We start from the raw sequence: 25,963 nt of genomic DNA, 5'->3' as shown, positions 1-25,963 counted from the left end.
CTTAATTGTTTTTTTGTATACAGGACTGTCTTGGGAATTCGCAAAAAATGAATCCCTTACATAAGGAATAACGCACCTTCGTAGTTATAACATCTTTCAAGTGTAGGTAATATATGACTTGAAATCACGCAGATACATTTCACAGGGAATTTACCATTTAATTTTTATTTTATTTATTGCGATTTACAATAATTTATCTTATTTCTTTCCTCGTAATCATCATTCGCAAAAATTCTTTAAAACTACCGCCAAGGTGATATTTTTTCTTACAAATTTCACCGCTTGGTTATTTTGTTGGATTGTCAAAAAACATTAAAATCTTATAGAACATAAGTAGGTAACATTTTTCTTGATACTGAAGCTGTGTTATTTAAATTTTAAAAACTTTGATAGAGTCGTTTTTCACATAAAAGTGAATTTTTTAAATATCTACTTATTATTTTCTCAGAAGTCAGGCTCAAGGCTGAACTGATGGAAATTACTAGAATTAAGAAATTACAAGAAAATACGGTAACAAATTGTTTATGAATTTAAACATTTTTTTTTTATTTTCACAGGATATTCATTTCATTGGGTCACCCGGGCGTAAACGCACTTTTTAATTTTATTAAACTTCTCATACAAATTATAATCTTTATTTAATTTATCAATGAAATTGTTTTTTTTAGAACAAGTTGTATATGGGAAATCAAAAAGGTTTTCTCCTTAGCCCTATCAATGACATTATGTGTGAAATATAACATCGTTTAAATAGCCACCGCGGCTTCGCTGAGTGGTGCGCATTCAAAAGGTCGATGACTTTGGTCACAAAAATCAAGCTGATTTTGGCCCATGATATCGATTTTTCTGTCTTCCAGGCAAATGGTGACTTGCAGCTTATTCGCTTGGACCTGCATTTTAAGAAAAACGCAGAAGAAAAAATATAAAGGGGTCAAATTAGACGATCTTGGTGGGCAATTTACTTCACTTCTGCGTGAGATACCCATGCCAAAAAACCGCTCGCACAACATATCGATTGTGTGTTAAGCTGTGTGGCACGTAGCACCACATATACTTGAAACCATAATTATATGGCCACAAGAAGTTGTAGATCATCGACCTATACCTCCAGCCCGAAATTCACAGCAAAGAGTAATTTTATTTGGAGGCATTAGCACTTCGTGAATCTTCCGTGGGCTGATGTCGTCTTTATTTTTTGATTAAAATTGGGGTCAACTTTCAAATGCTTCAGTCGTTTGGTTTCAGCTTCTAGTTCAGTTGGACTTTGTATAGATGAAGGTCCAAATCATGACGCAAAATTCGTAATGTGATCGGCGATAGGCCAAGTTCTTTTGACCGACGCGGAATTGACTGTCTCGGATTCTGCTTGATACTTTTATGAACAGCAGCTATGATTTTGGCAGATCAAGCGGATTTACTGGCGTACGGGTGTTGGCTTTCGCTGATTGTTCACTGAGCCAGAGTATATTGAATAGTTGACTTGGGAGGACGCCAATGTACCTCACGCTCGTCGTTGCTATTAGAGAACACCAATTTTTTCAATAAAGTTTTATTATTTGCGCATGTTGCTTGACGATGTAAATTGGCTTGATTTGTCTTTAGTGAGTAATTTAAAAGAAGCAATTTAAGAGAAAAAAAAGTAGCGTTCCTATTGAAAGAAACTATAAATTCGAACTCGGCTTAAGACAATAGCAGACCGAATAACCAATTTTAAGTCAAAAATCGATAATGCAAATTTTCTCAACGACACCGAAAAAATCATAATTGAGAATGAATCTGGGTTTTTTCAGTAAAATTCATGCAAATCTGTCATAAACATGGTGCTGATAAGATGGAAACAATCTTCTAAAAAGGTTTGAAAGTGGTTTTCCCTTTTCTTGAATTATCTTACTAATGAAATTATATACATATGCATAGAGCACCGCTCTTAAATGGTTTTAAGTTTTTTGTTGCGTCGTAATCAACATCCTGAGTCGATTGACCTTGGAGTGCCTCAAGGCTCAGTACTTAGACCACTTCTTTTAAACTGCTTAACATAAACGATATGGACAAAACTATCAAATTTTAACTACAAAACTTGGTGTCTTTCAATTTAAAGAACGTATTTTTGTACAGCTCGAAAAGGGTAACCCAATAAAACAATTCTTTTGTTTATATGTTGTCTTAGGAGCTAAATGATCAAAAATTTCTTAGATATTTGGGTTTTAAGAAAAAATTTGTCTGTTTAAATTTCGATATCTCAAAAACGATTCGTGGTTTTTTAAAGAAACATTATTGAAAATGAATATCTATAAGCACTTAATAGATGCGTACCAAAAATATTACTAGGACAATTGAAAAAGTTTACAACACATTTTTATAATTAAAGTATATTTTATAAATCTAAAAATAAAGGTTCTATTTTTAAACATATTGTGCGACATAATTGTGCATTATGTTTAATAAAGTTTCATTAAACTTTAAGCATCAAATAGTGTGTACGAAAACTGTTTTGTTTATTTTTTGACAAAAATTTAAATTGTTCGGTCAGTTTTGTTTTGATTTTTTTAGTACAATCGTGAAGATTTTTTATTAAAGCAATTTTAAAATTTAAGAAATAAAGGTTCTTTTAAAAATAACAAAAAAAAAATAGTCAAAACAAATCTATTTCTAAAAACTTTTTCTACAAAAAAAAACACATAACAAAATGTGAGAAACAATTTTGCACACTGTTGTTAAAATTATCAAAAACAATTATTTTCAAGGTTTCGACAAAATTGTGAATCATAATATTTTTAATTCTGAGTTTCCAAAATTAACTTTTTTTATTTCACTAAAACAATATTTTTGAATATTGAAAACTATTTTTTAAACAAGATCTAAGAAAGGAACGAAATCTTTTTTTCTGAAAATTGAATTAAAACACAAAAGTAAACCCAGACAAGAATGATTAGTTTTTGAAAAGAGAACGATTCTTTCGATTGAGTATTTTAAATATGAATTCGTCTCTGTTATTTTGCACAACTTCTAATAAAAAAACAATATTTTTTGCAACAATTTAACAACAAAACATACTTTATTTTTTTATATATATAATAACACAAGGAATGACTTAGAAAAACTTACATTTTGTTTAAAACAAACAACTAATAATGCTCATATACCATAAAACATCAAACATCGAACGTCTTAGTTCTTCTCGACGTATGGCTTAGCTGAAGCCAAGTAGGCAAGACTCCTTTGGATGAGGATTGGGATTTCTGGAATGTGTGCACCGGTAGGTTGGTATCCATTCTCATCAGCAATGTATTGGGTTTCGAAAGTTTGACCATCTGGAGCAGTGAATTTGTATGATCCTTGAGCAGACTACAGCAAAAAAAGTGAAGAAATCGTCATAAATCTCCGTCTTCAAATAATATTGTTTATAGCAGAGAACTTACAATAGCTTCAGAGTTCTTCAATGATCCAGATTCTTGAGCTGAAACTCCGTTTCCGAGTTCATAACCGTATACATAGCTTTCTGGTAGAACATTGAGCTCGTTACGAAGGACTTGTACGTCATCGACAGCGTAGGCAACAGCTACCAAACAAGCGAGTGCGACCTAAAAGTATGCAACGTATTAAAGTCCATTATTTATTTTGTGTGTAGCTGATGGGATAAAGGTGCTCTCAAGTTTGATGAGGAGGATCCTTTTTCGATCACAACAAATGAAACTTACGAGGAATTTCATTTTGAAGTTTGTTCTTCTGTTATCTAACAAAATCGATGAACTTATGATGATAACTTGATGTACAACGAGCTTTTATATCAAAATATTATTTAACTGAATTAAAAAAAAACTTTCCAACGTGAAGATGGATCTTGTTTAATTTGTTATCGGGCCAAAACCTGTCAACTAAAATTATAATAATATAAAAAATACTTGTTTTGATTTTTGTTTTGTTTTCTTTTGGATTAATGGAAGTTACCTATGTATATTGGCCATATTGATGAGATTCACCTACAACAATGCATCAGTGTCAGAGGTGCGATTTTAAACAAAGGTGGACTCAAGCAAGGTTATGTAAATATTGAATGAGCCACTCTGAATGGTTTTGGTGAATTTTAATGAGTTAGACTAAGTCTGAAGACGTTCGGTGCATAAAATAATATTCCTTGCTGATAGTATTTCAAATGCAAATTTAATATTAGACCAATACCTAAACATTCAAACTATTAAATGATTTATTTACGTTATTAATTCTAGGAGCTTGTTTAGTTTAAATAAATAGTAGCCAACATTAATTACAGTTTTAAAAATGTATTGGTTATATTATAATTTTTGAAAATACTGTCGTATTGTTTCTGGAGTTATGTCATTAAAAAATTTAGGTAAGGCATGAACAGATTTAGTCTGCAGGTTGTTTGTCTTCGTGTTTTTACTACACCAATAAATTTTTTTTTTATTTTAAAAGCTAACAAAGTATTTTGTCTTAAGATTGCTATGAACCTGGTAATACTATTAAAATTATATTTACAACCTATTTTCTCGAAAACGGTTTCACTTTAATTTTACATGAAGTTCCCACCAGTATCTTTCATTTTTTAAGGTGGTTTTTAATAAAAACGTTTTAGTTTTAGATTATTTCGTACATTTTCTAAATAGTTTTGAACAGTGATGAAAAGTAAGGTTTCAATCAGATATCTAATTTGTTAACAGTTTTTCGGTGTTGTCTTGGTGTGTTTCACATTATTATCAATTTAAAAAAATATTGCAAAGATTGAGTTTTTATATAAACTAGGACGTAATCCAATTTTTCGACCACCGTATTTTTGAAAATAATGAAATGAAATTGTTTTATTTTTATGAGGAACTAATACAATTTTGAAGCAGCTAAATTTATATTTAACATTTTTAACTCATTTGTTAAAAAATCAAATAACCTTTTTTAATATATTATAAAGTTGTATTTTTAAAGATTTTATGAAATGCTGCCTTCGTTTTTTGTTTTAACTGGTAAAATACGAAAAATCCTGGATAAACAAATTGTATAGAGATAATTTTTTTGTAAATATTGAAAATAGTATTGACAGTATATTGCAAACATTTCTTTAATTCAACGTTCTTATTAGCTATACAAAATATTAGCTATTAAATAAGAGGTTAATAATCTTAAGTCAACTTAAGTCGCTTTAGGTTTTTATCCTTTTTTTTATAAATTTCGTAAACAACCTACTTTTTCCTTTTTAACTTCAAAAGTAAAATCTTTTAAAACAAGAAAGATATAACCTTTTTAAGGATAGCTTAAGTTTAATTCGTAGAGTTTTACAAAAGGTAAAATGTCTTAAGTACTCGATGATTTGTCTTATGTATCCAATTATTTCATTTATCAGATATTAGGCAGAAATGGTTTTGGTAAAATATATTAGATTGTTTTTAAATTCCATATTAATCAAAAAAGTAAAATCGTTTTGTCAATTTAAAATATTTGCCGACAAAACTTTTCTTGCATTTACGACATTTCTTACATTACAAATAAAAACGCAATGACGGCAAAAAGACTTAAGAACATTACTCAAAACTTTAACTTTATAATCTTCAACATTTTTTCTTAAACGAGGTAAAAATCCTCCTTCTAAAAAACTATAAAAAAAACTTAAAGGCTTTTATCTTTTGAACACAGTATTGATATGTTCATAAAATCTTAATTTGATCTAACCACACCGATCAAGGACTTTAAGTAAACAAAAAAGAGTTATCCACATTTTTTCAGGAGCGCTGGTTTAAAACTCTAGGCGAATCTAGAATTTTCGAAAATTTATTTTTAAGCGGTAAAATGCTGTCCCAAAAGATTATGACACTATTCCTGGTTTGCTAATACTCAAAACTCTAAACAATTTTAAGCTTGCCAGACTTTTTAATTTTCAACGAATTGACTTAAAAACGAATTTCGAAAAATGACAAAATACCTATATTTTCTATATTGAATGAAGATAAGTTAGGATTCTAAAAGGACGTTTTTGAGAAAGAAATAGAAAAAGGCATAAGGTCTTTTCGACCAAAACCATAAAAAAGCTCAAAATTCGCCGTAAAAGCGAATGGCGTACCACGCAAACAAATTTTATATGAAAAAAAACGCCAAAATTGTTAGCTGTCTTTTTGACCAAAAAAGTTTTCGATTTGGTTTGTAGACATAGAGGTTTTGCTCTGTGACATTCATTTTGGGTATTACTTCGATTATGATTTTTATCGTTTTCTATGTATTTTCAGCCAACAACATAATGAATAACACTAATCAACAAAAATAAAATGCAAAATGGATTGCACCAACTTGTTCTTTTATGCAAAGAGTCTGTTTAAAAAAGTTCCTATAAATGATTTAAAAATAAACCTGTGAAATATGTTTGTCTTCAAAGATGTAAAGCCATTTTATCTGTCAAAAAAACTCTATTTTCAATTTTTTGTTTGAAAATCGTTAGAACGGTTTTATTTTATTTAATTTTGTATACATTTTTGCACTTTTCTATAAATATTTTTGTTATGCAGTTGTTAGTGAAGGAATAGAAATTTAGTATAGACGAATCATCATCTCTTTTTCATGTCTCTCTTTATCGGCTCTCATACGGAACTAATTTTAACCATTAAGGTGTCAAAACAAAATGAATTTATAATTTGTTGAACAAATTTACTTTTTATTATAATGTGATTCTTCTTTTCCTTAGACTGGGGTAAGCTCGCCGGGCTCCAGGGTCGTCTTGATAAAACACGAAACTCGAGTATAGAGAGTTGACCAACTACTCTTTTCCAAATAAATAGAATTAGATTTTCCTTTTCTACCTGTGTCTTTCAGATTTTCACCTGGAAGGATGAAGGGGAATTACACAATAATTCGGCAAGTGCCCGTCGACACCGGAAGGGCGAAGGGAAATAACACAATAGTTTGTTGTTACTACAAAGCAGTAAGCACGCTATGGAGCAACGGTCCATCGAATCTTAATAGAGAAAGGGAATATCGGGGGAAACTTGCGCTTCTGAATATAAAGCTCAAAATCTTTAATAAACTTCGGCGAGCAATCTTCAACTTCTTCGGATTTCTTGGGTCCATAGGCCAATTCTCCTGCAGGAACCAAATGTGAGCTCTATAATGACGAACAACAATATCGCATGTATTTTGTTTTTGTATTTTAGCTGCGTGTTGGTGTCACTTAGTTCACTTGGTGGGTATGCAGATGGCGGTTGATTGGTGTCGGTCGGTAGAAGGAGTGTGACGCTTCGATACAATAATAAAAAGAGCCTGGGATGCGACCCACACTGATAACTTTCCATCCCGTCTGTCGATTTGTCTTGCTTAAAAGTGTGTCTATATTTACTCGTATCAATTTTTACAAAATTTGCGTACTATTATTTGTAGATTTTATTTTTTATGAAAAAACGGGCTGTTGGATTTTTATATAAAAATTATTGAATATCGAAAACAATATTTTCTGTGAAATAAAATAAGTTTGAAGCCAATATTTTTAATTTTTGAAAAGCTATTTGAGTCGAAAGTAAATTTGTACCAAGTCTTAGCATGGTTTTTTTTAGAGTTTTAATTTTTATAAAAAAAATGTCAATTCGATTTTTCTCAACATTTTTCAGAATATTAAAACAATATTTCTTATAATATAAAATAAGTTTGAAGCCTAAATTTCAAGTTTTTGAAAAGATATTTGAATCGATATTCGATTTTTGCCAACTTTGAGTAATGTTTTTTTTTAGATTTTTATTTTTATAATAAAAACTTTCAATTCGATTTTTCTCAAAATTTTTTCAGATGTCAAAAACATTATTCTTCGTTGCACAAAATTGTTTTGGAGATGAAATCATATTTTATTCATAAAATTTTGGAGGTAACAAATTTTTTTTTCTCAGTTTTTTTGATTTATAAAAAAACACGTTGAATGGATTTTTTTCAAAAAATATACTTGTTTGATATCACGTTACAATTTATTATATTAAATTTAATTCAAGTCTCTTGCGTTACTGGTTCGTAAGATATTTAGGGTTAACCAAAATGTACACCTTTTTTTAAACTGCTATGGTAAAAACACCCACGCAATTTTCTTGAGAGCCATTTCTCTTATGGTTATTGTCAAATTGAAAATTTTGACATTTATCGACGTTTCAATGTCAATAGAGTCAAAATAAAAGTACGTCCGTATGTCCGTACGTTCGCGACGTTATTTTCGTCTTCCATAGCTCAAGAACCAGAAGAGATATAGACTTCAATTAAATCTTGTTGTACAGATAATAAGGCAGAAAGATGCAGAAAGGGCTCACAAGAAAATTGCGTGGGTGTTTTTTTTTACGTAGCAGTTTAAAAAAATGTGAAAATGTTTTTTAAACCAAAATATCTCATGAACCAATAACGCTAGAGACTTGAATTAAATTTAATATATATATTGCAACGTGATACGAAACAATTATATTTTTGAAAAAAAATCCAATGAACAGTTTTTTTATAAATCAAAAAATTGACATCTCGAAAATTTTACGACTAAAATATGGTTTCATCTCCAAAACAATTTTGTGCAACGAAAAATGATGTTTTTGACATCTGATTAAATTTTGAGCAAAACTAATTGACATTTTTTTTTTTAAATAAGAACCTAAAAAAAACATTACTCAAAGTTGGTAAACATTGAATTTCGACTCAAATATTTTTTCAAAAACTTGAGATTAAGGCTTCAAACTTATTTTATCTTATAAGAAATATTGTTTTAAACATTCTAAAAAATGTTGAGAAAAATCGAACTGACAGTTTTCTTACAAAAAATAAAAACCTAAACAAAAAATTAATAAGTTGATAAAAATTGATTTTGGATTCAAATGTCTTTTCAAAACTTTGAGATATTGTCTTTTAACTACTTTTATCTTTAAAAAAATATTGTTGTCAACACTCAGTAAAATTGTGAGGAAAGTCAAATTGACAGTTTTTTTACAAAAAATAAAAACGCTCTTTCGGGCTCATGCACAGTGAAATGGGAGGAGGTGTCATTTAATACAAATAAAATCATTTTTAAAAAAAAGTAATTTAAGATTCAAAATTTTACCTTGATTTTTTTTTGACCCGTTGACCCGTTTTTGAGATACAGAATTTTGTAAAAAAAATTCAATATTTTTTTTTTAAATCCAAACAAAAAAAATTGCACTTTTGATAATCAAATATTGTTAAGGCAATAAAAGAGCTCGTTGAAAAAAAATATTGAAATCAGTTCATAAAATAAAATAACGAAACAACGGTTCTATGAGCTGTACCTTTCCGGAGCAATACAAAAATACGTTTTGTTACTAAAAGAAGCCAAGGTAAAAAAATTAAATTTTAGAAAAATTTTGAAAAATATCTATCGGTTCGTTTTTGAGAAAGTTCGGATTTTCGTTTTTGACCCAACAAAATTGTATTGGGCAACTGTTTTGATCTTAAAAACAAATGAAAAAAATGCCTTACGCAAATCTGCTCAAAACCTTAACTTCCAACTTTGAATTCAATCGAGCCAATGGTTTAGGCTGTAGGAGCGTGAACAGACAGACAGGATAGACCGGACGGAATCGCGGGACCCACTTTTTTCGAATTCTCTACCATCGTTATATTATGTTTGATTAAAATCTCGAGCTCGGAATTATGTACGAATGCAAAGCTTGCCATATACTCGTAGTTCCTATATGTAGCAAGTAATAATATAAAGCCCAAAAAAACAAACGTCGTAAAAAATATCACTAACAAAACATCACAAAGCCCAAATAATTTGTTATATCTTGAACATTGCTATGACAGAGAAACCAAAATATGCAAAGGCATTCTACATTCACGTAGTACGGCTAAAGAACGAATATCTACACTTCACAATACGACTGAAATTGGACTCAATGAATCTTTGGGAATCATTTTATCGTCAATCTGTATTTGTTAGGATTAAAAATAATTAAAAAAGACTTTAAAGATTTTAACCAATTTATACAATTTTTTTATTTTTACCCAGTTGAGCAACATCATTGCAAAGATGATGATTTACAATTCACATATGTTGCTTATTAATTAAAAATGACATATGGACATTTTATGTCCAAATAAAAATGGTTAATAATTCTCGAAGTTAATTAAAAAAATTGAATAACAAATGCATTTAAATTCGATGTCATATTTGAATGTTTTAAAGTCATAAATCCTAACTTTTTGATATCCGATCTAACTTGTTTGAGATTTGTTTGTCTTATTTTGTCTTAATTTATTTTTGTACACATCGCAGTTCAATTTCACGTGCTGCGTACAACTTGAAATTCTTAAAATATCAAAACAAACTTCTGGTGATTTTAAAATATCGATAAATTTGCATATAAATTAAGGTGTGCCTGATTCTTTGCCCAGAACTAGTTAAACACTCTTTGTTGTTCTTTTTGGTTTTGTAGGTGGAATTTTATGTAATATTCTTCTTGCACTTTGTTGTGTATTGCCAACCACCTCGAAGCTTGAATATTCGACGAAAATAAAAACAATGACAATGATATAACAACAAAATCGGCAACGAGAATGCGGCAAACTTGACCTATAAAGACGACACTGTCACGAGCAAGTGAAGAAGTAAAGCCTAAAGATGTTACACGAACAAGTTGTAAGAAAAAACTGAAGAAATGCCACCTCCACCTTTACAATTTACTGTGAGATTCCGACGTGACGTTCACCGCCATCACTTGCAGCTTGACTTTGCAATGCATCACTTATAGTGAAGACAATTGGTCATGTTCACCGAGAGGAATCGCACATTCAGTATTGTGAGTGCCAGTTTTGAAGAAGACTCAAGTTAAATAGTTTTGGAATTTGGAATTCTTTGTAAGGCAATTCGTTCTCTGGTAGCTTACAATTCTGAATGAAATCCAAGCCACAACCGTTTACAGATCGAATAATATACCGCCTTCAAGTCGCATATACTTCTGCGAGATCGTTCGGTGAAGACCTCTAAGGTGAGACACATCATTGTTTGGCTTGACTTCTGTGATCTGCCAACAGTTGGTGCATGTTGTTGCTGTAACAGGTTGATGCTTAAAAGTTGTTGTAATTATATGATTCCTGGACGGCCGGCCTGACTGACTGATGGTTATACTCGTACGTCCTCTCTTTTTCGAACTGGTTGCATATAAGATAACGATACATGTCTCATTTGTGCTCTAAAGAGCACTTGATTACCTTTATTTTTATCGTGACCGGGTGAATAAATGCTTTTTATATTTTTGAAATCAAGTGGAAAAAATAACAACATCGAAAATTAGAATTTGTTTTATTGGACAAGATTCCTTCACATTGCCATCATTCCGGATGATGGTTTGCTCGAGGGAAAAATTCCACAATTACTCAAATTACTCAGACTTGTAATGTTGATTGTTGGAAGCAGTTCTTTTATAAGTTAGATGTGTTGAAGAAGGTTAACGAAGATTTGAATACTGTGATAATTGTTTATTAATGGTTCGAGTTATCTTAAATCAGTTTAATAATATTGGTTTTCTCTTTCATATTATTCTAAGCAATTCTGAAGCTTCGCATTGACCTGCAGATAAAAATATTAGTTATAACTCATTTTTATGAGGATGCTATTACTTGTTAAGTATTTAGAGTATATTTAATTCGAAACTTGAAAAAATAAGCTACTAAACTGTTGAGATTAAAACGACTGTATTAAGTTTAATTTTTGATATGTAAGAGGTGAAACAAAAGTCGTCTAATGCAGAGATATTGTGATCTTAACTTCTGAAATGAGAGAATTTCTTAATAATCACTCTGTTTTGCAATATTTAACGTATGTGCAATTTCTACTAATCAGCTTTTAGAGAAGCCTTTTTTTAAAGTTAGAAAGCTATGACGTTTAAAAAAGACTTGAAATTAACTCTAAAACCTATTTTTCAAATGTAAATCTAATGTTGTTCAAGTAAAATGTTTAACTGGCCAAGTTCAAGTTCAAATTGTTCAAAACTTTCTCCAAGATTCAAACACAAAATGAAGCTGTAACACAAAGACCCACATTTAGTGTGATAAAGTCAAAGCTGAAATTGAGAGTGAAATGACCGGTTTTCTATACTTTATTCACCGGTAACAAGTTAACTTTTACTTTCAATTTCATTCGTGCTGGAGATCAATGATCTCATATAACATGTATAAAGTTTGTGCTATGAAGTAGAGATAACCTAGATCCAAGGCTTTGAGATTAAGTACATGAATATTTTTAGATTTTGTATTTTATATATTTCTTTAGAAATTTTCCATTAAGATTTTATTTAAAAAAATGATTTAAGCAGATTTAACTGTTCAACCGGTTGAATATTAAAATTTTCAATATTAAAAAACAATTTGTTATTTATTATCAGATGATTATGTTTATAGCGACTTTTGTTTATGATTGTTTTTTAAATTTCTTGATTTATTAAAAATTTTAAGAATTAGCAGATAATTTAATTTGACAACAAATTCATCTTAAATAAAGTTCAAGGAAAGATGCTGGAGACAAATGATAATAAAAATCGTTTCGGAAGTACAAAACTGGAAGTCTGTTGATGTTAATTTCACAGAAGATTTCTAATTTTTAATAAAAGCTTCTCACCAAACTTAAGGGAACAAGAAAAACAGACTGTAGCTTTTTTAAAGTGCAATATAGTCAATGTTTAAAAGCCGGTTTTATTTCAACTGGATTTATTTCACGTCAAAGAGAAAAATGTTCCGTATATAAATTAAAACAAAAATTAAATCACCAAGTACAGGGTCCTCCCATATTTTAAAAGGCAATGACAAATAAATAAACAATTTAAAAGAAGAAATGTATCGATTTTTTGTTAAATTAAATACTATGCCATTTTACATTAAATAAAACAATAACATAGTTTTGAACCTTTCCCGTAAGTTTTCCATTGCTCGTCGAGTCATTTGTGGTGTAATAGCTGCCACTTCCTGAGTGATTGCTTTCTTAAGTGCTTCCAAAGATGTTGAGCGATGAGAGTAGACTTGGGCCTTTAAATGTCCCAAAGAAAATAATCACAGGGTGATAAATCGGGGGATCTTCGTGGCCAGGTAATGTCTCCTCGTAAAGAAAGAAGATGTCCTGGAAACATCTTTCTCAAAATGGTTAGCGAACGCCATGAAGTGGGTGCTGTGGCTCCATCTTGTTGGAACCAGTTGTGGTTTCCTGTAAACTGATTTAAGTTTGGTTGGAGGAAGGTCTCAATCATGTGACAGTAGCGATCCGTATTAACTTTAACTTTTAGCCCATTTTCTTCGAAAAAATACGGACCTAACTCACCAAATTCAGCAACACCACACTAAACCTTAACATAAGGGCTGTGAAGTGGTCGTAGATGAATTTCTTGAGTTTTGCCCAGTATCGGAACGACGATTTTTTCTTTAGCGCATAACCCGTTGCTCTAAAGTTTGATAACCAAACTCGAAATCTTGTCCAAGTTGAAATCGAATGCGAAATGCTCTCTATCTATCGATATCCTAAATACCATTTTATGTATAAATAGCTTTAAATTTAAAAGTTTAAAAATACGGGAGGTTTCTTTGCCGGACCCTGTACTAGATTTTGGATTGTGCTGGAAGTGTTTTTTTGAGTCATCATGCGAAAATCAGTAATTTCAAAAATGTCGATGTGGTGAACGGACTAAGAACATTGATGTTGATTTAAACTCAAATTTTTTTTCAGAGGTGACAATGCTACCATTATTTTGTGAAGACACAGTGTGAGCATTAGGAAGGGAGAGATTGTTCGAAAGGAGGTATCGATGAATATTAATTTTGAACTCATGAATATTGCATAACACAGAGTGTAATAAGGTATTTCATATTAGCATAGTACGGCTAAAGAAATAATCTCTGTGTTAGAAAGTACGATTGAAATTTGGCTCCTGATTGTACTTATGAGCATTACCAGAAGTGCGAGTATTACGGTTGAACTTTTTCAAAGGATAAATGCTGAAATGAAAAACTTCTTGCATCGTCTTAGGAGAGCCAAATACGTTTCTACATTTTGGCGTATTCGAGTATGGGAACCTTCTAACCACAAGAGGTGTTTAAAGTTACATATACCTAGAATTTCGAAGTTTTCAGTCTTTTTGATACAAGTTGCACTCATAGATAGTATAAAAGATACTAAATTCCGTTTTAACGATACTTGATACATTTTGATTCTCCATTTAACAATGATGTGTAGTTCAAAATTTAAAAAGCTTATGAAACATTTCCTTCTAATCTGCACATCGCGAGCAGGCAGAAATGCTATATTTTGAAATACTGGAAGGTCAAAATACTGTGATATTATGGTTAATGTTCTATATTTTAAAATACTGAAAATTAGATACTGTATCTCAAAATGCGGTTTTGTCAAAATGCTGTATTTCAATTGATGTATTCATTTTAATACAAAATTGCAGTTACCATTTTGAAATACAGAATTTTGGGTTACAGTATTTTGATCGTACAGTGTTTTGATATACAGTATTTTGAGATACAGTATCATAAATACAGTATTATGGTTGGACTCAATAAATATGAAAAACTAATAAAAACGAAAAAGCGTGTCGGAGACAGAACAGAGCCCTGGGGGACACCAGCATATATTTTATGTTTCTTACACTTGAACATATCCGACTCTAGTTGTATAAACTCTCCAAATGCTAATTTCTAAACCAAAAAAGAGGGGATTCATGAAAATCAAAGGCACGTATTTTCAAATTAGAGAGTCTGATGCCAAACCCTATCAAATGTTTTTTAAATATCAATCTTAATTTCTCCAAAACGATATAAAAATTTGTTCCACTGTTTGGTGAGATAAGCCATGAGATTATCGCTTTAAAAACCGTACTGCCAGTCATTAAAAAGGTGTTGAAAGCTTACCAGCATTTCCATAACTTGGAAAAAGGGGACGTAAGTGAAATCGATCTATAATTAGAAGGGGAGGAGGATTGGCTTTTTTGAGAATGGGCTGAACAAATGTTATTTTCCATCTACTCGTAACGACACCTATTTGGATAGATGAAAAAGCATATACGAAGTGGGTTTACAGCATTAAATAGCATTAAAGAAGAAATTTTCAGAAGAAAAGCTGGGATACTATAGTTGTTTCAGCATCAAGTTTTTGTTTAAACCTTTTTATCAAATATTTGTATTTGAATGAAAAAGAATGATTTCATTATTTCGTATTCAATATCGCAACAAGAATCAGTTGTAAAAAAAATCAAGGGTGGTTTCGAACACTTGAATACATTTTTTACAAGTATTCAATCATAATATAAACTTGAAGAAGCAACAAAAAAGGGAACGTGTGTAGAACCACTAATGTTAAGTGTGACTGTTACAGTCTAAAATACCAAAAATAATAAAATATTCAAATTAATTAATTAAAACTAAAAGAAAAATTGATTTGTTTTATTCAAACACGGATATCCTAGCAAGAAATAGTAGTGGAGTAGAATTGGAGCTGAACAACGAAGTTAAGGCAAAATAAATGTTTCAAGTTCTTAACAAAAATTGGTAAAGCAACAGCAACAACCAACTTAAAATTTACACTCAAAAAGAACAGGAACAGTATTGTTTTTCAAATAGTTAACCTTGTATAAAAGGAAAAGGTAATGCGTCCCTATTAATATTTTTTTTCAAGCTTTTGTTTTTTTTTAAGATCACTTAATATCCAAAATTTAGCTAAAAAACAAAATAGCTTTAAAAAATCAACAACACAAATCAGAAAAGGATACCAAATTTTCCGTGTGCAAGGTCAATTTTTTTTTACTATAACAAAAATCTTACTCTTTCTGTTTAAAAAAAAATTATGAAACAAATAATTGTTTTCAAGAAATTGCTGAAAATGAATATTTTAATATTTTCCATGATATTGAAAATGAACCGATTTAATTGAAAATAAAACAGATTTAATAAAAATAAAAAGTGTCAAATTTCCGTTAAACACAAAAACCTTAACATAGCGTAAGTAACCCTATTGATGCTCAATCCATTTCACAAACCAAATTTTTTAATTTTTATACTCAAAAAGTAAAGGTATTAACCGTTGACTCCCACACGTAAATCAGAAAAGCTCATGGAAATTTATTTCGTATGAAATTAATTATGTTGCTTGTTACTAGGCGCCACCGCCTGCCGTTACGGATTTGAATGGTATTTCAAAAAGTCAAAAACGAGCTTTTACGCAAATCTATTACAATAAGCTCAACTTATAGTTCATTTGTAGTCGAATCATACAAAAAAAAACACAATAATTATTCTTTTTTGCAAAACAAAAGAGCTGAGCAAAAAACTTGATTTTTATAGTTTGTTTTAATTTATGGGTTGTGACAATCATTTATGAATTTATTGTTGTATTGTTAACATTGTCATGAATTTAAATATTGTTCTTCATTATATAAAAGCATTTTAAATACAGACACTCCCCCAGCCGATATAAAGCTTCTATGATAGTCTGACTATCAGAGACATGTAGAAACCGCCTTGGGAAATCTATAAATAAAACAAATTAGTGCATCCAGGAAGACGAACATACTTCTATTTTATTTTGTTGTAATCTAAATGAAATCGTGATGGAAGTAATGAGATTGAGAGTCCATCCGTTTTTGTCTTCTGTGTGTTGGTTGGTAGTATTTAGTAATCGACAAAACAGATAGGTTGCGGAGCACCTTTAGGCCAAATGTTTATGTTTCTTTTTCTGCATTCAAATTATGGCGGTACTCATACAATAGATACTCCCTTTCCATGTTTATTTTATTTTTGTATATCTATGGATGATGGGTTTTGTATATATATATCTACCAAATATGCATTCGAAACTAATAAATTTTAACCGACATGTGATGTTTTGTTTCGGATCTTTATAGTTTTTCTCCTGGGAAATTTTGTGCCAAGCTATCTAGTTAAGAAGTAGCTCTCTATGTCATCATGTCATGGAATTCGAAATTACATTAAATAATTGTTGTTGCACAATCAACTCAACAAAAGGAGAAGGGTTTTTTATTGCATCTCCATCAATAGATTAACACGCCAATCTAAATATATTACTCTTATAATCGAATTCGATCTCAATCAATTTAGATACGATATTTTGCAGTCGAGCTTGTGTTAGAGTCAAAAATGCGTTTGTGAGTGAATTCATAAAGTTGCCTTGAAATGTGGATTCAAGTTAAGCCAGGGATGACATATTATCATCCATTCAAAACTTATAGAGACATTCTTTTCTTGTTTTGCAAAAGTTTTTGCTCATGAAGTGATATTTGCCATTGAATATCTGTGTCATCTGGTTCGATGAATCGCATTTACAGACGATAGTTATACTATTCCAATATTTTTTATGTATATGATTCAAGTTTCGAGACAAGCCCTATTTTTTTTTTATTTTGAACTTATTTTTTGTTTGTTAGTTGGAATGACCTTTAAATATAAATCACTTGGCTGATCCTGGTTCTGCAGAGCAATGGAAGTAATTATTTCAGACAGTTATTTTTACTCTTTTTACGTCGCGTCGTTGTTGGCGTCGAAGTCATAGCGTTAAACTGATGAGCGCGCATTGAGGTGAAATTTAATCCGGGTTTGCAAAGAGTATACCTTTTGCTTTTTGTTTTTTTTTTTTGTTGGTCTGACAGCTTTAATGTCATTGCACAAAGCTGCGGGTGATGTGGGAATAACATTTTAATGACATGTGCGCTTTCGTTGGATCTCACTTTGGATCTAATTGGATAGAAGCTACTGGGTATAAATAATATGCAATTTAGAATTCACTACCGAAGGTAATTGGATTGTTATGAGGTTTTATATATTTTTTAATAACGACCAAAGGGAGGCACATTTTGCATGTTTTATGAGATGATCGAATTAGATCAATATTTTTCTACATTATTTGAACAAAAATGCGGATGTTAGATTCGGATTTCGATTTTAGATACGAATAAGAATTGTTAAGAATGGATTTCTATAAAATTTTTTAGGTTTTAAAGAAATGTGCTTCAAACTATTTTTTTTTCACTCCTATCTCCCACTTGGCCAATTTTGATGATTTGTAAAATATACAACTGAGAATACATATATCTGGCTTAGTAAATGTGTTAAGAGGTAAGCTCACTGTAAATACAGTTGTGTAATATGAAATCGAATACACATCTATGTGACTACATTGGCTTCAGAAGTAATGCTTCGAAACAAATATAAATGCATATGCAAGTAGATTTAAAATTGGAGCCGTAAAAAGAGTCTAGCGATGATACAGTGATAATTTCATTGATGTCCTTACAGATTTCCAAATGCTATTTTTGATATTCCAAATTTTAATTAACATAACTTCAATTATTAATGCAATAAAAAATTAAAGTTTAAAGATTTCCTAAAGATACGAGTAGTTTACCAAGTATTGACAAAAATGTTTTGTATAAAATGAAATAAGTTTAAAGACTTTTCTCTTTTTTAAAAATATTTGAGTTGTTGATCAGTTTTTACCATTTAATGTGTATTACAGCTCAAGAAAATCGGAATCGTTACCAAGCTGTTGAAATTATTAATCATCTTTAGTTATTGAAGTCGAAAAACTAGCAGACTACTTAAAAGAGCTTCTGAACCATGTCACAGCTCATCTATCATTGAAGCTCCAATTATAGTAAGAGAATTCCAAGTAACACTAAAATCAATGAAAAATGATAAAGCAGCAAGGATTGATGGCATTTCAATTAAATTCTATAAAAATCCAGCACTGAATTTCTTATAAATGATAACAAATAGCAGATTTTTTTGAATTAAAGTAAAATTTACATTACCAAATATGTTTACAAAAATAAATATAAAATGGCGATTGCGGTTTGCCAGATTGACAACAAAACACAATGAATGTAGAAACCCTCAATATACATGTGCATATACATATTTATTATAAAGTTCATGATAGAATAAAAATAATTTAAAAAACAGTGAATAGAAACACTATAAAACATCTTTATCCATTAAAGCAGCTCTAAAGTTAAGCGCAGTTTTACAAAATTCGTAAAGTTTGACAACATTAATTTCATTCAATAAACTTATCATTTGATCGTCCGATAAAAAGTCTTTTCTGAATACATTCCTTCTGATTTCTCTGAGAATTGGACATTTTACCAGGAAGTAGAAAGTATCCTCTCTTTTGGATAGGTTGCACATATTATACTCAAGAGGAAAATCAGGACTGTGTGGAATTAAATTTGAATCTATAAGTTCACTACGTACTCTGATCATCATAGAAACCACGCGAACATTATTGGAATCGTTAAAATAGTTGTTTTCTGCAAGGTTAGTATTTAATCTGCTGTAAGTTGAAACTTCAGCAACATATTCAGCTCTACATTTCTCATCAACCTTTAAAATGACTTATACAAGATGTTTTTAGTGTTTTTTAAATCCTCGATGGGTAAATTAAAATTAATTTTACATTCCTCACAAGATCTTGCCACTCTCGATACCAACTACTTTGATCTTGTATCGCTTTTATGGCCATTCATTTTTAGACCCGTCCCATGAATCATGCATTTAAAAAACGTTAAGCAAGAAGTACGCTTGGTAACTTCAATGTTTTTATAAACAAAAGACAGAGACCTGTTTCGAGCATTATAACGTACTTTGGCGTATTTGTCGGCAAATGAAATATTCTTTGCAGAGTTTTTCGTGAATTTTGGCTGATCTTTCACAACCATTCGAAGTGGGAAAAGTATTCGATTTGAAGTGATTGGAGTTGGAAATGAAACAACCCAAAATCGTATTAAAAAGCATGGATTTAAAAAAAGGCGATTTAAAGCTTCCAAGGAATTATGGGGGCTTATCGATTCTCCCTTGTATAAGAAAAATATTCTTCCTATTTTATACCGTAGGTTGAGAGGAACGAACTTCTTATCATATCTTTAAGCTTGTTTTCGCTAGGGTCAATCTACCGGAAATTGTATATTTGTTCTGATATTTATAGTCAAAATGTTTTTATACAAGAAAAAAATGTATCCGCTTTTTTCGATTAAACGGCGTCTATTGATACTGTGAAAAGAGCTTCTTTGATCTATAAGCTTTCAACCTTATATTTCTACAAAGTTATTTAATATGTTTGTATAAGCTACTTATTACTTTGAGTGTTACTTGTAATTTTGATGTTTCTGCTGCTTTTGAATTCTGTCTGAATTGTCTGAATTTTTTAATACAAGAGCTGGTGTCACTCATGGTTGTCTTTTAAGTCCAACTATGTTTGATTTGTTTATTGATGATGTATCCAAATATTTTCTCCAAGACTTTCCCAAGAAAGGTGGTTCTTAGAGCGTGAACCCTTAGATACAAATTTTTAGCGAGTATAAATGCTTAGGGTTTCTGATAACATACAACTTTGATCTTCAATTACATGAATGGAATGAGTTATCCAATAGCAATTACGTAAGTTAATACAACTGAGACCATTTGCAGGATGCGTTCTATAGATATTTAGCTAAGTTGGATGACTCTCTTTGTCTTTAATCTATATCTTTATACATACTATACAAAACTGAAATCAAGCAAAAGAGGAAATCTTTGTTACGGTTTGGCTTCGAAACATCTAATCCAATTGTCATGGAGTTTTTTTAAATGAAAGAGGATACACGGAGCAGGTCTTAGGCATAATTAAAGCAAGATAACGTTAGTCGATAATTTGCTATCAATACATATACAATCCAAATGTTACTGACTCACTGATTTCACGTTTAGATAGGAAATATGAATACTAAGTGTAATTTCTGTCGTGCATTCAAATAGCCTAAAAAACCACCAGGTTTCTGTAATTAAGGAAGAAAAGTTTTATTTTCAGAAATTGCTGATTAATCATTTTCTTGATATGATTCGTGTTTACAACTCTGCTTTCCAAATGACGTCATTCGGTCGGTGTCAATAAGATTTCATGGGTGATTTGGTGACCAAAGTAGAACGGCGAATATATGCCGAGGAACGTGATTGAAGCTAAAATTCTTTCCGGCTCAACCCAAGGTAAATTCGTTTTCATTTCCAGGATACTGATGATTTCTAACGAATACCCGTTTGAAGTTAAACTAGTTCAATTTCCTATAAAGCTTGATTTTTCTTTGTCTACCAATAAGGCACAGGGACAGACACTGAAGATTGCAGGTCTTGACATCACGAATCCCTTTTTACCCAAGGACAATTTTATGTTGCTTGCTCCCGTGTCAGCTTGGCAAAAAATCTATCTGTGTATAGATCTCACCAAAGAACAAAAAAATGTTGTTTACAAAGAAGTATTATAACCCTAATAAAAATATGTAATACATAAATTAATAAATAAATCTTCATCCCCATTTTTTGTTTATACAAAATAGTTGAATAACCGGGTGAATCCGGGTAAACCAGCTAGTGTTTATAATAAACTCAAACTTCTTTAAGAACACTGGTTTACAAAGATTTAAACCACACATTGTATCAAAGAAATTACTTTAATGAAAAACTTTTCTTTACCAAATTAGTATCATTTTAAAAGTAAAAAGCAAGATGCTTAAACTTAAGTATAAACCTAACACAGGCCCGGAATAAAGTTTTTGAAACCTTAATGAAGTTGAAAAGAAATAATACTCTTTATAACTGTATGTCTATTGTCTAATATTAAAAGAAATATAAAATATTTAATTCTCAAAACGTTTTCCTACACGTGAGGATACAAAGTAGGTTTTAAATGGGTGTAAAAGTCTCGGTTTATTCTAAGTTATATTAAACCCCTTAAATATCGAGAACTTTAATAAAGAATTGATAATAATAAAACTAAGAACATCGCTTTTAATTTGAGCTTTTTGGTAAGTTCTAATTTCTTGTAAAAAAAAACTTAATTGGATTTTCCTAAATAATATATAAAAACCATATTCTGCATAAAATGAAATAGACTTCTAAATAACAAATATTTTTTTCCACTATATTTAAGTCAAAATAATTTATAACCAATTTATTTATTATTATTTCTTTTGTAATTAATTTGGGATTTAATCTTGGATTGATAAACAAATTTTTGGAAGATTATATCATGCAAATGTTGACCTTGACTGCGCCTCAATTGGTCCATCCACTTAGTCCAATTTTTGCACATTCTTAACAACATTTTGGCCCGTATCTCATGAATAAATGCATTAGTGTTGTCTTCCAATATGTCAATTGAAGCGGGCTTGCCTGAATAGACATATAAACTTTAACATAGCCCCACAAAAATTAGGCCAAAAATTAAATCGCACGATCTAGGCAGCCAATTTTGCTTATTTACGTACATATTGAGACAAAATGAGCTTCGTTATTGAACATAATTTTTCTGTAAAAAAGTGGATCTTTGGCCAACTTTCCAACAGCTGTATTTTAAAAGGCATCACACCTAAATCCTTCCGCCAAATTTTCCACGTTGTTGAGTAACAGCGGATCTATTGCTGCTAACATCGACGAATCGATAATTGATGGTCATCATTAACACTGGTCGATACATCTGCGAAATTTTCTTCAGTTCGAACTTTACGTGAGCGTGTTAGTGGTTAAATGTCTTACCATGTAAATTTAGTGCGAAATTTAGTCACAATAACCCTAATAGCAGCTTCTGTGGGTCGATTAAACGGACCATAAAATGGAAAGAGCACGCGATGAACTTTCTTAAAAAAGCACGCATTTTGATAATAAAATTCAATAATTTGCAAGCGTTGCTCGTTTGAAAGACAATTCAAGGTTAAAGTATAGATCAAACTGAAGATGTTTGACAGTGAAACAAAACACGAAACGTGCATCAGATGTTTAAACCACATAGGAAACATATAATTTTACGAATCAATTAAAACAGCATTCATAGTTCTATAAGGTTACCTGGTAAAATACCTAACAACAACTCCTTCATATCCTTATTCACGCTATAAATAATTTTACGTCACATCTTTAGGAAAAATAAACTCGTATTACATATTTTTTTGATATAATAGATACCATTGTTTTTCGAACACATGCCAAATCATTTGCTCCAATCCCAAAATAACCACCCAATTAGCCATCATCGCCATAGGACAATTGGCTCACGATTTTCTCAACCAAGCTCGAGCTCTAGCTCTAGCACCCTCCTTTATTGATATTCATCTCACACGTTCATCGAAGCTACAATGATGTACCATCCCATTGGTATAACCCATAACATTCATCCTCATCATTATATAATCTCTCTCTCTGTACAATGTATAGGTACAGATATTGGCTTTTCCAATAAAGGTAGTAACAGTCGGTAGCAGCATTTAAAAAACAGTTTATACCCCCCTAACGACGGTTATATGATGCTGGGGGATTTGGGAAGGCACAATTAATATATACCTTCACGCCCACCACAAAATCAAGTATTCTCAAATGATTCAGCATCAAAATGGTTACATTCCAAAACTTATCATAAATGCAATATCCAATATTTATCCAAGATCCAAGACGACAACGATCGAGCATTCCAAGTGCAAAATTATCCATGTTAACGCCGACAATTATCACGATGCATTCTGCAATATCTTATGGTTTCGATAGATACTATCGAAACGATATGAAACGTTTTCCTACCCCGGATCTTCTCCCCCAACAATTTTCATACATAAGATTGTCTTCAATCGAGGCAAATCTTAAACCAACTAAAAAACGATGAATAATTCAAAATTATGCACAACACATCTCGTTGTTGGATTTTGTACCTCCATAAAATAAAAAAATATCTACAGAATTTATAGATACAGGTGATGTGCTTGTGTGCATCATTAAATCGACATCACATTCAGCATCATCATAGCTTCAATCTCAACTTCAGCTTCAGAATTTGTAAAGTCTTCTGTTTTTCTGTGAGTTGTTAACGCTTTGTGTGTCATATAGACGTAGTTAAAGTCACCCTCATGCACATCATCATCGGATCTTCCATCCGCCGCCGTTAGGCAAAACTTTTTTGTGAGATGAGACACAACAGAGACTCTTTATCAAATCGCAGGAGTTCACAACTTCAGCTGCGCCAAACTGTTGCAAACTGCAGGTGACATCTTGCGGGCGTTCACAATCACCCATCTCTTCTTATAACTGACAGTTCTTATTGGCCCGGGGTGAAAGGGGGAGGAGGGTTGCCCAAACTGCTTTAAGAAAACAAATACAAAATCTCAAAACCCAGTCAAGTCGGAGTAGAAGAATTATTTTACATGATTTTGTAATAAAATTCCTGGAACATCAATTGTGTGCTCGCCATCAAATGGCGCGCTATGAATCTTACGACTACGATGCAAGTCTTATAGTCGAAAAAGAAGAAGAAGAAGAAGACTTGTGGAGATATATGTACTTCTTTGACTCATCATCGTCATCTCATGATGCAGGCCAGTCCGGGTGGGTGACTCGACGAAGACGACGCCAGAGTTAGGCATTCTTCTTTGTTATATTACCTATACTTGCCTAAGACTGCAGTGTGATGATGATCATGATAGCAAAGCATATGTCAAGCATTTACCGGCTTTATGCTCTTCATACACTCGAACAACCCACAACTCTATGCGAATAACATACATTTATTTAATACACCACACAGGTTGTCGTGCTCGTGAATAAAGTCAAACCAAACCCCCCCGCAGTCTGTTCATCATTGAGCTTGAGGACGCGATGGACGATTATCATTTTTTTCGAGAGCTCTCAACGCAATTATTAATTTCGAGACTTCGAAGCCAATTTGGAGATCTCGCTGACAGGGCCTGACAATTTTGTCCCTTATCTAATGAGGAAAACTAGATGAATGGCATCGGGTGAAGATTAACTTTGTAGTTTAGTGGAGCGCTGTTATACCACGACCGCCTGCCACCACTACCGCTGCCGCCTTCAATAAACATTGTACAAATGAAAATACCTTTGGAATGATGTACCTGCCTAAAGCCTGATGAATGAATGATGTCTTATCGTGAGGAGAAAATCAAAATGAGAGTTTGTTTAATATGTCTTGGAGGACTACAATAACAGTAACCGCTGTACAATGCGCTATACTGATGAGGAGGATTTCAACATTCGTTGATGTTCGATGATCTTAACCGATATAGAAGCGAAAGGGAAATGTCATACGTTGTTTATGTTGGAAATATATGGAATTTAATAGATCTTCTTTTCAACCAGGTGTAACTTCTTTTTCTCACGGCAGCGGCAACGGAGATATGTGTACCACCAACACTGAATATACGTATTAAATCTTAGACAATTGGTAAATTATGAACAAACTAATTGGATGGATTTTTTAATGAAAAGGAAACCCCCTCTGATATACTTTAAAAAATATTACACCAACGAAATTTAAAAAAAAAATGTATAGTCAGTATTTTGAACTGTATATAAAAATAGCAATGCTTAGGTTGCTCTTAAAAAAGAATTTTATATTGGAAATAAAAATAGTGACCTTTAGCAGAAATTATCTCAAGATATCTCAACTTAAATTGCTTTTTAAAGTTATTAACATTTATGAAACGAAACGGAATTATTGTTCATTTTGCATTCCACCCGCATCATGTCAGACTTATGTCTGCATATTTATGACTTATGAGTTTTCCAATTAAAATTCAAAAAAAATAAAAATACTGGCAGTGCCTGTGGGAGCTATTAATTCATCTCATTTGTAGTGAATATTAAAGAATTAAAGTATACCAAATACTATGGCAGTATATTGGTTAAAAGATCAAAAATTTTAAAATAATTTAAAATTAAATATGTACTAAAAGAATTGTTTTCAAAAATATTATGAATTGTTAAATTGAGCTGAGTTTTAACAAAATATTCTTTTGAAAGCGATTTTAATAAGTTTAAAAAGTCTAGTCAACTCAGTCTGATAGAAATTTCCAGATTTCTATTTCTGGAAGAAGAGTCAATCCACTTCTATACAGATGGATAACAAACTAATGAAGGGTTTGGTGAAGGAATGCGAACGAACCATTCCGCCTTCCTATTT

At 31.3% G+C, this 25,963-nt stretch overlaps 1 protein-coding gene across 1 annotated transcript; it reads right to left on the bottom strand.

Annotated features, from left to right (window-relative positions):
* Positions 1-3,019: 3,019 nt before the first annotated feature.
* LOC129949443 (larval cuticle protein 65Ag1-like) lies at positions 3,020-3,710 on the bottom strand. Its single transcript, XM_056060910.1, has 3 exons — positions 3,699-3,710; positions 3,420-3,581; positions 3,020-3,345 (listed from the first exon to the last, which is right to left on the bottom strand). The coding sequence occupies exons 1-3, from the start codon at positions 3,708-3,710 to the stop codon at positions 3,169-3,171; spliced, it is 351 nt and encodes a 116-aa protein (XP_055916885.1). The 3' UTR covers positions 3,020-3,168.
* Between the last annotated feature and the right edge of the window lie 22,253 nt (positions 3,711-25,963).

The sequence above is a fragment of the Eupeodes corollae genome, chromosome 3 (assembly GCF_945859685.1).
Source record: "Eupeodes corollae chromosome 3, idEupCoro1.1, whole genome shotgun sequence".
NCBI classification, from domain to species: Eukaryota; Metazoa; Arthropoda; class Insecta; order Diptera; family Syrphidae; genus Eupeodes; species Eupeodes corollae.
Note: the sequence above shows the minus strand (reverse complement) of the source record. Positions and strands in the feature narration are given on the sequence as shown.

Excerpts from the sequence above, each read along its gene's own strand:
- LOC129949443 (XM_056060910.1), bottom strand. Across the intron at positions 3,346-3,419 it reads TGAAGAACTCTGAAGCTATT|TCTGCTCAAGGATCATACAA; the intron begins GTAAGTTCTCTG and ends TTTTTGCTGTAG.